Genomic DNA, 16119 nt, shown 5'->3' with positions numbered 1-16119 from the left:
TGTAGAAATGTTCAGTCACATAGCACAAAAATTATTGCTACAGTTGGGATTCTGGAAGGTCGTGTTGGAGAAGTCTCAGACCATATTTATTAGATATGTAGTTTTTTGCATCCTGTGTGGATGTTCCCTGTAGTCCTTTGCACAACTCTGATGTATCCTGGGGGTAGAGAGAAACCAGGAGTGGAAAGGGAAAGACTCGGTTGTAGACTCTGCATAAGAACCAGTGATGATGAAATTGCAAGGAATGCAAGTAGCTCGGGTCAGAATTGAAAGACAGAACCACAAAGATAGTAATATCCAGCTTTCCTCCTGAGCTGCAGGCAGGTTGGCAAAATAGCAATAAGTTCAGAGCTAAATGTATGTCTCCAGGAACGATGTGAAGTAAATGGCTTCCAATACATGGGGTTACAAAAAAAGAAGCTGTTTCTTTGGGGTCTGGCTTCACTGGAATTGACAGAACGATAGCTTTTAGGATATGAAGGGAAATGACAGAGGTGGGACCGGTCAGTGCAGAAGAATGATACTGAAGTGAAAGATCTATCATGATCTTTTTGAGTGGTGCAGCAGTTGTGAGGGGCCAAATGGCCTATTCCTGCTTCTGTGTATATTATGTTCACTAAATAATCTAATCTGTAGTTGTAAAAGTTTTAACTTTTTGTTTTGCATTTTCAGTGGATGAGTACATTGCAATAGCAAAAGAGAAGCATGGCTACAACATGGAGCAGGTAATAATATTTTAAGATATAAAATTTGATCTGTGAGCCAATTCTGTCTGCCCAATTGCCCTCGTGCTAACTGGCTGGAAATGATTCCTTTCCTCTGGTGCTAATGGTTCCTTTTCACAAATGCCCAGTGTTCTTCAATAAGCCTGTCATTAGTTTCTATGCCCTGTCAGGTTACTATGGCATCTTCAATTTTCTTGTCGTTTTATCATGTTAGAAATGATATCTCTGACCACCTTGATCATGTCACAATACAGTACCCAATCATTCTTCTTTCTCTGCCACAGTACCCAAATGATCACAAATAACATTCCCTATATTGATGGGGCTTTGTCTCGAAATCTGTATGGACACTGTTGTCCTTGGACATCGTTCATTTCCAATTCAGTTGGATTGCGGTCAAATCAACCTGGTTTTAGTCAAAGCAGTTGCAGTAACGAGTTCTTTTCCTATCTTTGAGTATTATCCCTGAAATTTCTCATGAGTCCATTTTGACCTGTTTATTTGATTCATCACTATTTCTGCCAGATTTTCTCTAACCTCAATTTCCTGTACAATCTGTCTAATTGCCTAATTTCTGATAGCAATTAAACATTGGATAAACCAAGGGCTTTGCCTTTTGCACCTGTCTAAACCAAGGATATAATTAACATCCCTATGTTTCAATCCTTGCCTAAATCTTGTTTATCTCCTTACTTCCAAGTCTACAACCACCTTCTTACAAATTTCTCCACATCTATATCTCTGGTCTTCAAACCTCTGTCACCCTGGACTCCAGGTGAAGGGTCTCAGCTCAATGTATTAACTGTCCATTTCCCTCCATTAACGCTACCTGATCCACTGTTCTTCCAGCATTCTGTGTTGCTCCAGATTCCAGTATCTACAGTCTCCTGTGTCTCATTCTAAATTTCATATCACTCTCTTAATATTTGACTACCTTTCTAATTGCTCCTTTTGCCTCCTGCTCCTTTTGCTTCTTGCTAGACTTTTGATTGTACACGTAAAGGGCACAGTCTGACATTTTTAATGGTGCTATTAAAAAAAATCCAACTTGTTAAGAGCATACTTGAGATGGTTTTGCTAATGATGTCAGTCATTCCTTGTTATTTATATGCTTGAATCCAAGTTTAGTATGTTTATTTCAAACCTTTTCTGAAATTTTCTCAAATATTTCTTAGTAAGTATCCTTTAAGTTCTGTGGGGAAGAAAATTTGACAAGTGCAGAGATGATATTTATTGCTGTGGAGAAAACATGTTGAGAGTGAATGAGGTTCTGACAAGTGACCCTTGAGTTCTGCGCAATTGCTTTGTTGCATGTAATTGTGATTATGTATGAAAGAAAAGCTGAAATCTGGAAGTTCCTTTGGAAAAGAATTTCATTTGTTGCAGTTAGTAGCTTATGTACAATACATGAAAGTTGGCTTTTTTAGTTTTTAGATTCAGTTTTTGATCAATTTTAAGTGGCGTCACCATTTGTAGGATGTTGTAAGCTACTTTAGCAGTTTCCGTTTCCATTGTGCTTAGAATTTTGTAATGATATTTTTAAAAAACTTATAAAAAGAGACATGGACATATTTGTCCAATTCATCCTTGTCTTGGGAGTACTGAAAAATGTCTGAGCTGCAGAATTCATCTAGTCCCTTTCCCCTCCTCCCTCCGTTTGATAAGAAGTAGGTCTTGATTGTAAATTTCAGAGACCATATTGAAAGTATGCAACTATGACTATTTAATCTGTTCGCACAGCAGCTCCTCCTTCCAAATTTATTTCCATCTGTCATTGCTAGACTTAAGTACTGCTTTAAATTAACTGTAATAGTTTAAGTCTGCTCAGCAAGCTATGCAGCAACTTTCACTGCCCTGGTGTTGATATGCTAATACATCATGTTGACAATGTTGCACTTTGAGCTACTTACTATAACTAATTTTTGATTGGAAATATTTTCTTGTATTATGTCATACATGTCTTTATGATGCAAAATTGTCACTTTTTGTTATAAAATTTGTCCTGAACTCATCACTTCATTCTGTTACAAGTGGTTTGTAATAGCATTTTTATAGTGCAGCCGAAGGAACCATCCAACCATCTGGTTAAATATAAAGCAGCATAAACAAATATATTTCAGATACAACTAAAAGTCTAAATTTTTTATACTGGAAGCCGACTAATAAAAATCATTGTATTTCAGTTCTACTACATCATTATTTATAAACACACTTTATGTAATACAATTGAATTCGAATCATTCAACTAAGGGACCAGATAGCACTCTGCCAATGATAGAACCAGTTGTACCACTAATCAGCTGTTCTAGTAGATTTCCAACACCAGCAACCACATGGCAGTATGAGAAATTGGTTGTCCTGTCTGATAAAAATGAGACCCAGTCATTGTGATCTGCCATCAGCAAAGCATCATGACGTTGTGAATAATGTTACTGTTGCCTGCTCACTGATATTATGCTTGAGTATACTTTTAGAAGTGAGGTAACTGCTGTTAATATCAATGTCGTTTTTGACCAAGGCTGGCATTAAAGAAGCCTGGTAAAGCTGAAGTTGGTGAGCGTTATGGGAAGAATGCTCAAATGTTCACTGTTATGTCTTGCACAGGAATATGATTTTAGTTGTCCACTCATCTCATACTTAAGATGTTGTTGTGGTAGTTTTTGTGTAATATCCTTGATCTAGCGGTCTTCATTGGGTTTATCAATAGCTTTCTTTCCAGTGCAGGATTAGAGGTGAGTTGTTTGATGAATGCAGATTGACAGATCATTTGATGCTTTACAGAAAGTAGTGACCCAGCGTGAAGTAGAAAGCATACACGCATAAACTGATAAGTAACAGCAAACATTCCCTTTTTCCTTTTGCTCCTCTATTCACCATACCAAACATTTATTTTCCTCTACTGTTCATGTGCAGGTTAAGGTCCAAAACTGGAGCAGGACTAATTTTGAGGGAGCTGGGCAGGATCTAGCAAATGTCATTGGGTTACCTGTTTGAGGGGAAAAGAATGATTGAGAAGTGGGAGGCTTTTAAGGGAAGGGTTGGATTGATCACAGTAGGTTTATATTGGTCTGCACAACATTATGGGCATGTATTGTGCTCTGCTGGTCTAAGTTCTAAAAGTGTGAGATTGAATGACCAAGAACAACAATAGGCTGAAGGCGGAACCTTGGCTGATGAGAGATGTTGAGGCTGTAGTCAGGAAAATGAAGAAAGCATCCATTGGGTTTGGGAGGTTTGGGACAAGTGGATCCCTCCAACTACAAAAAGGGGGAAGTTGAGAGGGCAAAAAAAAAAGGTATGAGATAGATCTAGTAGGTAAGGTTCAGGGAAATCCCAAGTGGTTCTCTAATTATATTAATAGGGTGGCTAGGGAGGGAGTAGGTCCTCTTTTTAGATCAGCAGAAGTGGTTGAGGCAGATACAGTAGTATCACTTAAGAAGTACTTGGATCAATACATGGAGAGGTGGGGTTTGGAGGGGTATGGGATGAACTCAGGGAACTGGGAACACGCTGGAGGAACTCAGCAGGTCGGGCAGCATCAATGGAAAAGATCGGTTCACGTTTTGGGCCGGAACCCTTTGTCAGGACTGTAGAGGGAAGGGGCAGAGGCCCTATAAAGAAGGTGGGGGGAGTGTGGGAAGGAGAAGGCTGGTAGGTTCCAGGTGAAGAACCAGTAAGGGGAAAGATAAAGGGGTGGGGGAAGGGAGGCAGGGAGGTGATAGGCAGGAAAGGTGAAGAAAGAATAGGGGAAAACACAATGGGTAGTAGAAGGAGATGGAACCAAGAGGAAGGTGGTAGACAGCTGGGGGAGGGGGCAGAGTGACATAGGGGTAGGGGAAGGGAGGGGGAGGGAATTACCAGAAGTTGGAGAATTCTATGTTCATACCAAGGGGCTGGAGACCACCTAGATGGTATATGAGGTGTTTATCTTTCCCCTTACTGGTTCTTCACCTGGAACCTACCAGCCTTCTTCCCACACTCCCCCCACCTTCTTTATAGGGCCTCTGCCCCTTCCCCCTACAGTCCTGACGAAGGGTTCCGGCTCGAAACGTCGACGGATCTTTTCCACTGATGCTGCCCGACCTGCTGAGTTCCTCCAGCGTGTTGTGAGTGTTGCTTTGACCCCAGCATCTGCAGATTATTTTGTGTTCAGGAAACTGGGACTAGTTAGGTGGGCACTGTATCTGGCATAGATTGATTGTGCCAAAAGGCCCATGTCCAAGCTCTTTCCCTTTATGACTCTTATCTGCACGCTATAGTCTCAGTGCAATGTACAAAGTATATTGAAGTTAACAGGCAAGGCTACTCTGACAATTCTTGCTAAATTTATTAGCACCATAAAAAGACAAGGGTGGCAGTGTCACCACCAGCTCCATGTCTCATTCCATCATCTCTGGAGATTCAACACCTCAGTGTTTAAATCCAGGAGCTCCCTACCCAATAACACTGAGGCTATCTTCAGTTGAAGAACTGCGAGGTTGCTCATGGACAATAAATACTGCTCTTGTCAATGACATCTATATTGCATGAATAAATATTAAAAATTATCTGCCGGATACTCATCACTATCAAGGAGCCTAGTGTGTCCTCTTGATATTTAACTGCAGTACAAATGGTGAATCCGAGATTTTAATCGTTCTATGGAAATTTTTGATCAGAAACTCCTCAAGGTATTGAACAGCAAGAGCAAGTCCGAGGTTAGATGTTCAGTTATATGTGACTTTCATCATGACTTTCCACCAGCAACATGACAGAAGTCCAGATGAGTACATTTTCAACACTTGGCCTTCATGATAATCAGTTTAAATCCTGGATGACCCCACCAAAAAGGTCGAGAATGCCAACTGCAGTTTAAGGAGATAGTTCCTCATCACCATCTCAAGTGTTGCTGGTAATGAGCAATAGACCATAATCCTGACAGATACCCACATCCCATAAAAGGATGTTGTTAACCCACTAAACACAATGACTGTATCTACAATTGAATTTTTTTTTAGGTAAAGCTTTTTAGTTGGTTTATCACCAATGCTTAGCTTCTAGTAGGTAGCTACTGAAGGTAGGTGGTAACTGGTTTCACTTTGAAGTGTTTCTACATACTGAAATTGCAGAGTTTTTGTAATTGGGTTAAGCCACAGATTTTGAAATGCTGCAAGAAGATACCAAAAATGTCTTCAGAAATGCTAAGTGTAAAAGAGAGGTGAGAGTAGGTATCGGACTGCTGGAAAATGATGCTGGAGAGGAATGGGATAGGACTTTATTCCTTGTAACATAGAAGATTGAGAGAATTTGATAGAAGTATGCAAAATTGAGGGGTATTGATAGTAAATACAAGAGTCTTTTTCCACTGAGGTTGGCTGGGATTACAACTAGAGGTCATGGGTTAAGGGTGAAAGGTGAGAAGTTTAAGAGGAATATGAGGGGATACTTCTTCCCTCAGCATGTGAGAGTGTGGAACAACCTTGATATCAATGTTTAAGAGAAGCTTGTATAGGAACATGGATAGAAGGCTATGGTCCTGGTGCAGTTTGATGGGAGTAGGCAGTTTACATGACTGTGCACAGTCATAGGCCGAAGGGCCTGTTTCTGTGCTGCACTTTTGTATGACTCTACAGTTTGCAGCGGTCTTCATTGTGAAAGACACTAGCAGTATGCCAGAATTCCGAGAGTGTCCAGGGGCAGAGGTGAGTGGTTGCCATTACTAGGGAAAAGTTGCTTGAGAAACAGAAATGTCTGAATGTAGTTAAGTCGCTTGGACCAGTTGGTCAGAAGGAGGTGGCTGAAAAATTGTGGAGGCATTAAGTAATGATATTCTAAGAATCAGTTGGATTCTGGCATTGTTCTGGAGGACTGGAAAATTGCAAATGTCACTCCATTCTTTGAGAAGGGAGAGAGAGGCAGAAGAAAGAATATTACAGTCTAACCTCAGTGGTTGGGAAAAAGTTGGAGTTGATTGTTAAGTATGTGTTTTTGGGGTACTTGGCATGTGATAAAATAAGCTGAAGACAGCACGGTATCCTTAAGGGAAGGATTTTCCTGACTAATCTGTTTGAATTCTTTGAAGAAATAACAAGCAGGAGAGACAGAGGAGAATCAGTGGATGTTTCGTACTTGGATTTTCAGGAGGCCTTTAACAAGGTGCACATATAAGGCTGCTTAACAAGTTAAGAGCCCATGGTATTACAAGAAAGATTCTAGCATGGGTAGCTGACTGACAGGAGGCAAAGAGTTGGAATAAATGGAGCCTTTTCTGGTTGGCTGCCAGTGACTCATCATGGTCCACAGTAGTCTGTGTTGGGACCACTTCTTTTTACATTATAGATCATTGATTTGGATGAAATAATTGATGGCTTTATGGCCAAGTTTGCGGACCATATGAAGATGGGTGGAGGGGCAGGTAGTGTTGAAGAAGCAGAGGGGCGCCAGAAGGACTTGCACAGATTAGGAAAATGGGCAAAGAAGTGAAAGAATACAGTGTCGGGAAGTGTATGGTCATGCACTTTGGTAGAAGAAATAAAAGTGTAGATTATTTTCTAAATAGAGAGAAAATTCAAAAATCCGAAGTGCAAAGGGACTTGGGAACCCTCATGCCAGATTCCCTAAGTTAATTTACAGGTTAAGTTGTTGAGGAAGGCAAATGGGATGTTAGCTTTCATTCAAGAGGATTAGAATATAAAAGCAAAGGTGTAACCAAACCCAGTTTCCCTCAGGATCAATAAAGTATATCTATCTATCTGTCTAATGTTACTACTTTATAAGGTGCTGGTGAGGCCTGATTTGGAATATTATGAGCAGCTTTGGGCCCCTTGTCTAACAAAGGACGTGTAGACATTGGAGAGGGTTCAAAGATGGTTCACGAAAATGATTCTGAGATTGAAAGGCTTGTCGTGTGAGGAGCGTTTGATGGCTCTGGAATTCAGAAGAATAGCCGGGGGCGGGGTGGAGAATCTCATTGAAACCTATCGAATGCTGGAAAGGTCTTGATAGAGTATATTTGCAGAGGATGTTTCCTATGCTGGGCGAGTCTAAGACCAGAGGACGCATCCTCAGAATAGAGCTGCGTGGCTTTACAATGGAGATGAGGAATTTCTTTAGCTAGGGTGTGGTGAATCTGTATAACTTACTGCAGCAGGCAGCTGTGGAGACCAAATCATTGGGTATGTTTAAGGCACAGGTTGATAGATTCTTGATTAGTCAGGGCATGAAAGGATAATGGTGAGAAGGCAGGGATTGGTGATATGAGGGAAGTGGGGCAGGCATGATGAAATGGCATAGCAGACACAATGGGCCAAATGGCTGAATTCTTATCCTATATCTTATGGTCTAACACAGGTAAAGAATTTTTCATTACCACTTTTAAGGTGTAAAATTGTCCTCCTTCCCTTCCCTCCAACTTTTCAGTCCTGAAGAAGGGTCTTGGCCCCGAACATCAATTACTTATTACTTTCCAGAGATGTTGCCTGACCTTCTGAGTTCCTCCAGCATTTTGTGTGTGTTGCTTTGGATTTTCAGCATCTGTAGACTTTCTCGTTTTTATTTTGCCTGTTGGTATCACATCATCATATGTTTTTATGTTAATAGTAATCAGAAGTTGCAGATCGTACAATATTTCATTTTGCCTCTTCTCTGTCCACGAGTGTTCCCTCTGACAAGCAAATATTGGCAAACAATGCCTATAATCAGTCACCTTTAGTTGACATGATTTGAAGAGGCAGTAAACCTGAAACCTTCTGAAATTCATGATTAATCCTTCCAATTTGGTGAAATTTTAACTAATGTTAACTTGTTTATTCAATAAATTGCCAATTTGGTCATAATTTGCAAGTAAATAATGAAACTTAATGGCTCTGTGCAGTTCTCATTTTAATAGGTTAATTTTTCAATCTCCTTTCAATGTTACTGTTTTGAAATTTTCTTTCACCTAGAGTTTTTTTTCCTCTTCCCACAGGCCCTAGGTATGCTGTTTTGGCACAAACATAACATTGAGAAGTCCTTGGCCGACCTTCCAAACTTCACACCATTCCCAGATGAGTGGACTGTGGAGGACCGGGTGCTCTTTGAGCAAGCATTCAGTTTCCATGGGAAGACTTTCCACAGAATTCAGCAAATGGTAGGAATAAGAGAATTTTAGAAATACATATTGTACCTGTGTGTAAATAATTTGAGTTTAAAAAAATTATACTTCTAACACAAAGCAACTTTATTTTCTGTGATATTTTTCATTGGAGCTTCGTGTCCTGATTGAGCCAAACTTCAATATCCCCAGCTTTGGTAGAGTTCAACTTTTTTTGGTGCATATTTTCCCTTTGTGCAGTCATCCCTAACTGAGAAGTCGCATGTGAGATGGGCAGATTTCAGCTAGGTGCTGCTATACAGTACCATTTACTTGGTGTATGATTTCAGTGCTACCACAAGACTCCACTATCATTGTTCAATTGTCAATGAATTTGTGTGGTCAGATTTCCCATCAAATCCATTGTTCGTTGTTGGCTGGTTTAATTTGCAACTCATTTGAAACTCTGCAGATCCCCCACTGAATTTGCCAACTTTTTATAATATTAACTATTTTTAAATACTAATATCTTGAGTTTGCTGACTTACTCACAAGCTCACTTGTCCTTTGGTGTATTTCAATGTTGTTTCCACTAAGGAGTTATCATCCAGAGGTTTTTGATAATGTAAGCATTGAGTGAGAATCATTCTAATATTGACTTATTGGGTCTGAGGTCATTATGTAGTAATGCAGTTGAAGTATCAAGCAATGTATTGTACCTATGGAACCTGGTTGCCAGATATTAAGATTTTCAGGAGAGGAGAAAATAGGCAAGGAATTGAGACTTATTTATCTTTTAACTTTTATTGTTGACATTCAATAGCAGAAGCTTCTGGTTCTCAATAAAGCTCAAAGAAAATGAAAGTAGAGAACTGACCTGTCAGTTGTAATACTGACTTTTGTGTACCACTGTCCCAATGGTTTTTTTTATATAATTGTGTACCATAATTTTAAATTACAGCCAGCCAGATAGGTGGCACCAATGCTTCAGTTGATTTTTTTTTGTATATATGCCATTGCTTCTGCTGTTACTTGCAGTATATTGTTAAGTAGTCAGTTAATGCTTTTTGATATCCTCATGATCTTAGATATGTTTACGAAGCCACCAAGACAGCCCTGTTCACATCCCAGCTACAGGATTCCTGTAACTGACATTAGGACGCTCTCAATCTCTCCCTCCCCCAGTAAGACATCTTTTGTAATGCACTTTGTCCTCGTGGTGCAGGCAGCCCACTTCAAGACCTGCAGTATGTAATAACAATTAGAAAACTCTTGGTCTCTTGAGCTTGCAATAGATCCCTGCATGGAACTCTTCCAAACCAAGTTAATGGAATTGCACCTAAGCCATGGGATCCTGTGTTTGTTGAAGGCTTTCTACCATGGGGCTGCATTATTTTTCACTTTCAATAAACTTTCATTATGCAATGAAAACCTATTGCAGTCAAATCTTTACTCGATGCATTACAGGAGATGGTAATCCAATTTCAAAACTATTTTGTTGAATGCAGTCTTGCAATAAATCTTTGTGGGCAAATAATTTGAAGTGTATTTTTAAAGAACAAATGCCTCCCAAACTGTAGTATATATTTAAATAAGTTATAAATGCACCCTAGTGTATGACATTTTTAAATCTCATTTAGAAAGCATGTTCTCTGGCTCATTTTTGAAGCTATTTTATTCATCTCTGAACAAGAAAGATAAGAGTTTGCACACTGACATTGAAACCCATATGTCGATCCTTTATCTGCTTTTCAACAACAACTATTAAATTCAAAGCAATAGTTGATTTCTTCCCTGGACCTTTGCCCAAGGTATTGTTCTATCCCACACAGAATAAAACTGCTATCCAAGATATGATTGTCCAAATTATCATAAGTGTATGACTGGGTCTGAAATTTGAATCATTTTCACTCGGTAGTGTAATTACAATTGATGCGTTTGTCTGGAGGTGCAAGAGACTGCAGACGCAGGAATCTGGAGCAACAAACAATAAGTCAGAGGAACTCAGCAAAGTTGGGTGGGTCACTTACATATGTACTATATGTACTTTTATGACGTGATAATATAATTGAAAATGAGACTATAAAATAGGAACGGTAGGCCTTGCATTCCATTTTGCCTGATGCACCTCTCAGTAGAATCTAGGCTGATCATTGCACCAATTTCATCTTCCAGTCATCCTGTACCATTTCCCTTGATTATACTTGTGTTCATGCATTTATTAATCAGAGGATTGAAATGTACTTTCATTTCAAACTTTGACAACAGTACAACTGTGAGATGACATTATCTGGATTTTGAAATTTGATTGAACTTCACAGAGTTGTTCTGCTATGTCCATTTTTTTTTTTTTTTTTTTTACAGCTACCTGACAAATCCATAGCAAGCTTAGTAAAGTTCTATTACTCGTGGAAGAAGACACGAACAAAGACCAGTGTAATGGATCGTCATGCTCGCAAGCAAATGAAAAGGGATAAAGAAGGAAGGTAATTAAATGTTACAGCAATTGTATAGTAAACTTTATAAAACTTCATTTTTCAGTATATTTTGGGTTAGATATTTTGTGGTTATTTTCACGTTCAGTTTTCTTTCAACATTTTCAATTGTTTTAAATTTCTGTCCCTGCCTTTATGAATTTTAGTACAAATTTCCTGAAAATTGTGAATTTTAACAAGATTTCATTTACCAGCATAAAGTTGAAATTTCTTATTATGCTGACTGACGTAAACAGTTTCACACAAAACCTCACTAAAACATTAAAGATGGTAAATATGTGCTTAAATCCATTACTGAAGTCATCTGACTATTGTGCCAATCTGATATGTTCATGATCCAATCTAATTTTATCAGTTCACAAAATAAGTCAAATTCAATGTTTTTGATTTTGTGTGTAATCAATCCTTTGGGGCATCAAGTTTTGAATCATTTGCACAGCTATCTTATAGCCATAACCAGTCTGCAGCAGCTTCTGTAACATCAGCATACTGTATTTCTACACTGGAGCTGCCTCCAGTATTATTTTCCAATCGACTAATCAATTCTCTGAATGCTGGGAACATTAAGCCCAGATTTTCACTAAGTGCACACGCTCAGACTTATGGTGCTTCAGATCTTTGCTGCTGGTGCTCCACTAAGATCCTCCTCAGTCAGATACAACTGCTTCCTTAGCTCGCAGGATGATTTAGTAGTGCCAAAAGTATTGATTTAATTTCATTTAACGTTACTGAGTTAGTAAATTTAGAGTGAACTCCACTCATGCAAGCAAAGCTGAATGTAGTGTGGTCTGCTGTGAGATAGTTTGTTACTTGTAAGAGTGTTACATACAGTTTATCTTTTTTAGAGAGATTGTGTAATTCTGGTAAATATCATCATTGAATGTTGAATTGCTAAGTTTTGTTGAACTACCAAATCTGGTTTTCTACAGTGGTGATGAAATTGAAGAATCTAATGTAAATACGAGCAGTATTGTTGATAGTGAAATTGATCCAAGCAAAGAGGCAAAGAAAGAGGTAAGCTGACATTCTCTTTCTAATCAACAGCGTAGTTTGTATTTATTTGTCAGTATCCCACCAGGTTTTATTTAAGTAGAAATTTTAAGTTATGTTTGTGGCTGGAAAAAGACAAATTTTAATAAATAACCTCAAATACTGCAAGATCATTTTGACTAGAACCATTTTGTTCCAGGTACTCCATAAATCTGAATTTAGATTGTAAACTTAAATTCACCGGACCAATAACCACACCACAAACAGTTCTTTACTTTATCCTTTTCACTATTTTATTTGTTCGAATTCAGCCAGCGAGAAGCTCGGAGCCAAGCATCAGAGGGACCGAATTCCTCTCCCTCTGGCAGCTCGTGACGAACTTCTGTCTAACATGCAGAAACGTTACAATTTATAGACCTAGCGAAAGGAAGAACACTCAGTTCAATAGATATTCCCGCCAAGTCAGTTGCACTAAATCAAAGTTTTAGTTACAAATGAATGTTCTGTCCAGTTCTTATCAGTTATTCTCTTTCATTAGACAAAGGAGGGAACTTAGTTCAATGTGAGAACCCAACTCTACATATATTCCCAAGGGATATCTGTGAGTGGTTAATCTAAACAAGCGGCAGGCAGATTCCACAGTGAAGGACAAACTTTGCACGCTATCCAGAACAGAGCATACATAAGCTGGCACTTAATTTAAACCCATTATTTAGAAGAGTCCAAGAATCATTTCTTATGTCTCCAGTACCCTTAAAACTTCATCAAGATATCAAAGTAAATTTAAAAACAACAGCGGCATTTCAAAATTTTGACAATTATCATTCAATCAAATGACCCTGACTCAATTGGAAAGCTGTCACACAGATGCAGTCCAATTACAAATATGTAGCTTTGGTTAAGTGTGAAAGCAGAAGTCTAAATTGTACTTAATTCAGCTGCAGGGTTAAACCTATGGAAATTAAACAGGTAGCTGAAATAAAAAAATCAGTAATATTGAACCATAATAATAACATGGAGATTCCTTCAAGCATCCTGAAAGGCTTATAAATTTGTGCTCTATACCATACCTCATTTTATTCTTCCAGATAATTCCACACTTATCTCGGGATTTGGTCCAAATATTCCTCTTTGTTAGGATTGCACTAAACAAGCTCTGAATGTATTTGGAGGAACAATTTGGACTTGGATTTCTCAATTTTAACTATTCTTTTTAAGAAAAGACTTAGAGTTCCATTTCAAAATGTCAGCATTTTGCCTGTGTTTTAAATAAAAATAATGTAACTATAATGTAGAGTTACATCTTGTTTCTCATCAAGCTGCAGGTAGCTTTCTAAATGTGTATATAAACTATTGATCAAACCTAGTTATCTGTATTTAAGACCATAAGATATAGGAACAGAATTAGGCCATTTGGCCCATTGATTCTGCTCTCCCATTTCATCATGGCTTATCCATTTTTCCATTCAGCCGTGGTCTCCTGCCTTCTCCCCGTATCCCTTCATGCCCGGGCCAATCTAGAATACGTCAGTATCTGCCTTAAATATACTTAAAGACTTGGCCTCCACAGCTGCCTGTAGCAAAGATTTCCACGGATTCGCCACACTCTGGCTAAAGAAATTCCTCCTTATCTCCTTTCAAAAAGGAGACCCCTCTATTCTGAGGCTTTGTCCTCTTGGTGTTACTCTCCCACCATAGGAAACATACTCTCCACATCCACTCTTATCAAGGCCTTTTACCATTTGATGGGGGCCAATGGGGTCATCCCTCATTCTTCTGAATTCCAGTGAATACCGGCCCAGGGCCATCAGGCACTCTTCATAACTTTTTCAATCCTGGAATCATTGTCGTAAACCTCCTTTAAACCATCTCCAGTTTCAGCACATCCTGCCTTAGATGAGGGGCTCAGATCTGCTCACAATACTCCAAGTAAGGCTCCATCAGTGCTTTATTAAGTTTCATGGTTACATCCTTGCTTTTATATTCTAGTCCTCTTGAAATGAATGCTAACTTGCAATTGCCTTCCTCACAGACTCAACCTGCAAATTAATCTTTAGGAAATCCCACACAAGGTCTCCCAAGTCCCTTTGTGTCTCAGTTTTTTGTATTTTTTTTCTCCATTTATAAAAGTCAATCCTTTCATTTTTTTTTCTACCAAAGTACATGACCATACACTTCTGGACACTGTATTCCATCTGTTATTTCTTTGCTCATTCTCCTAATCTAAGTCCTTCTGTAGCCTCTCTACGTCCTCAAAATTACCTGCCCCTCGACATATCTTCATGTCATCTGCAAGCTTTGCAAAAAAAGCCATCAATTCCATCATCCAAATCATTGACATATAATGTAAAAAGAATGTGAATGGTGTAAGTTAGCTGCCAGTGATTTAGATTTTGGAATAGATGGCTTTGTTGCCAACTTTGCAGATGATACTAAAATTGGTGGAGGGCTAGGTAGTGTTGAGGAAACAGGCTGAAGAAGGACTTGGACAGATTAGGAGAATGTGCAAGAAAGCGGCAAATGAAATACAGTGTTGGAAAATGCATGGTCATGCACTTTGGTAGAAGAAATAAATATGCAGTCTATTTTCTAAATGGGGAGTCGGTGGTGAGGAAGGCAAATGCAATGTTAGCATTCATTTCAAGAAGTCTGCAATACAAGAACAGGGATGTGATGCTGAGGCTTTATAAGGCACTGGTGAGGACTCACCTTGAGTATTGTGAACAGTTTTGGGCTCCTCATCTAAGAAAAGATGTGCTGCCATTGGAGAGTGCTTAGAGTAAGTTCACAAGGATGATTCCGGGAACGAAAGTGTTTACTATACAAGGAACATTTGACTCTTGGTCTGTACTCATTGGAATTTAGAAGGATGAGGAGGCAGACTTTTACCGCTGTACCATTGAGAGCATACTGACCAACTGCATCTCAGTGTGGTAAGGCAATTGTCCCGTATCGGACCGCAAAGCACTCCAGCGTGTGGTGAAAACTGCCCAGCGGATTATCGGCACCCAGTTGCCCACCATTGAGAACATCTACCATAAACATTGCCTGGGCAGGGCGAAAAGCATTATCAAGGATGCATGTCACCCTAACCATGGACTTTTTATTCTCCTGCCATCGGGTCGGCGCTACAGGAGCCTCCGCTCCCGCACCAGCAGGCTCAGGAAGAGCTTCTTCCCTGAGGCTGTGACCCTGCTGAACCTCACATCACAGCGCTAAGCAGTATTGCACCCATATTGTACTGTCTCAGTACTTTAATATTTGTGTGCTGTAGCACTTACTTTTTATTTGCAGTTATTTTGTAAATAACACTTATTCTTTGCATTTCTGGTCAGATGCTGACTGCGTTTCATTGGATTTGTATCTGTACTCGGCACAATGACAGTAAAGTTGAATCTGATCTAATCTAATTTGATTGAAATCTTTTGAATGTCGAAAAGCTTGGTAGAATGGAAAAGGATGTTTTCCATGATGGGGGGGGGGGTGTCAAGGTCGATAGGACACCGCCTCAAGATAGAGGGGCACCCATTTAAAACAGATACGGAGAAATTTCTTCAACCAAAGGTTGATGAATTTGTGGAATTCATTATCACAGGCAGTTGTAGAGGCCAGGTCGTTGGGTGTATTTAAGGCAGACATTGATGGGTTCTTTTTTGGACACTGCATCAAAGGTTACGGGGAGTGGGACTGAGGAAGGGATATAAAGATCAGCCATGATTTGAGTGGCGGAGCAGACTCGATGGGACAAATGGCATAATTCTGCTCCTGTGCCTTATGGTATACCATCTGGTCCAGTTGACTTATCCACCTTCAGACCTTTGAGTTTCCCAAGAACTGTCTCTAGTTCTTCCTTCAGTTA

The 16119-nt window shown here is 39.3% G+C and overlaps 1 protein-coding gene across 1 annotated transcript in view; it reads left to right on the top strand.

Moving 5' to 3' along the window:
• The window catches only part of rcor1 (REST corepressor 1), a 107525-nt gene that overhangs the window by 66426 nt on the left and 24980 nt on the right, over window positions 1-16119 (top strand). The window contains exons 4-7 of the mRNA XM_072270225.1: window positions 673-725; window positions 8671-8832; window positions 11140-11261; window positions 12200-12284. Of these exons, the coding sequence (XP_072126326.1) occupies window positions 673-725; window positions 8671-8832; window positions 11140-11261; window positions 12200-12284 (422 nt within the window). The remainder of the gene's footprint in view (window positions 1-672; window positions 726-8670; window positions 8833-11139; window positions 11262-12199; window positions 12285-16119) is intronic.

Source organism: Mobula birostris, chromosome 1, assembly GCF_030028105.1.
Source record: "Mobula birostris isolate sMobBir1 chromosome 1, sMobBir1.hap1, whole genome shotgun sequence".
Lineage (NCBI taxonomy): Eukaryota > Metazoa > Chordata > Chondrichthyes > Myliobatiformes > Myliobatidae > Mobula > Mobula birostris.
The sequence above is the reverse complement of the archived record's forward strand: the minus strand, read 5'-3'. Positions and strand labels throughout refer to the sequence as shown.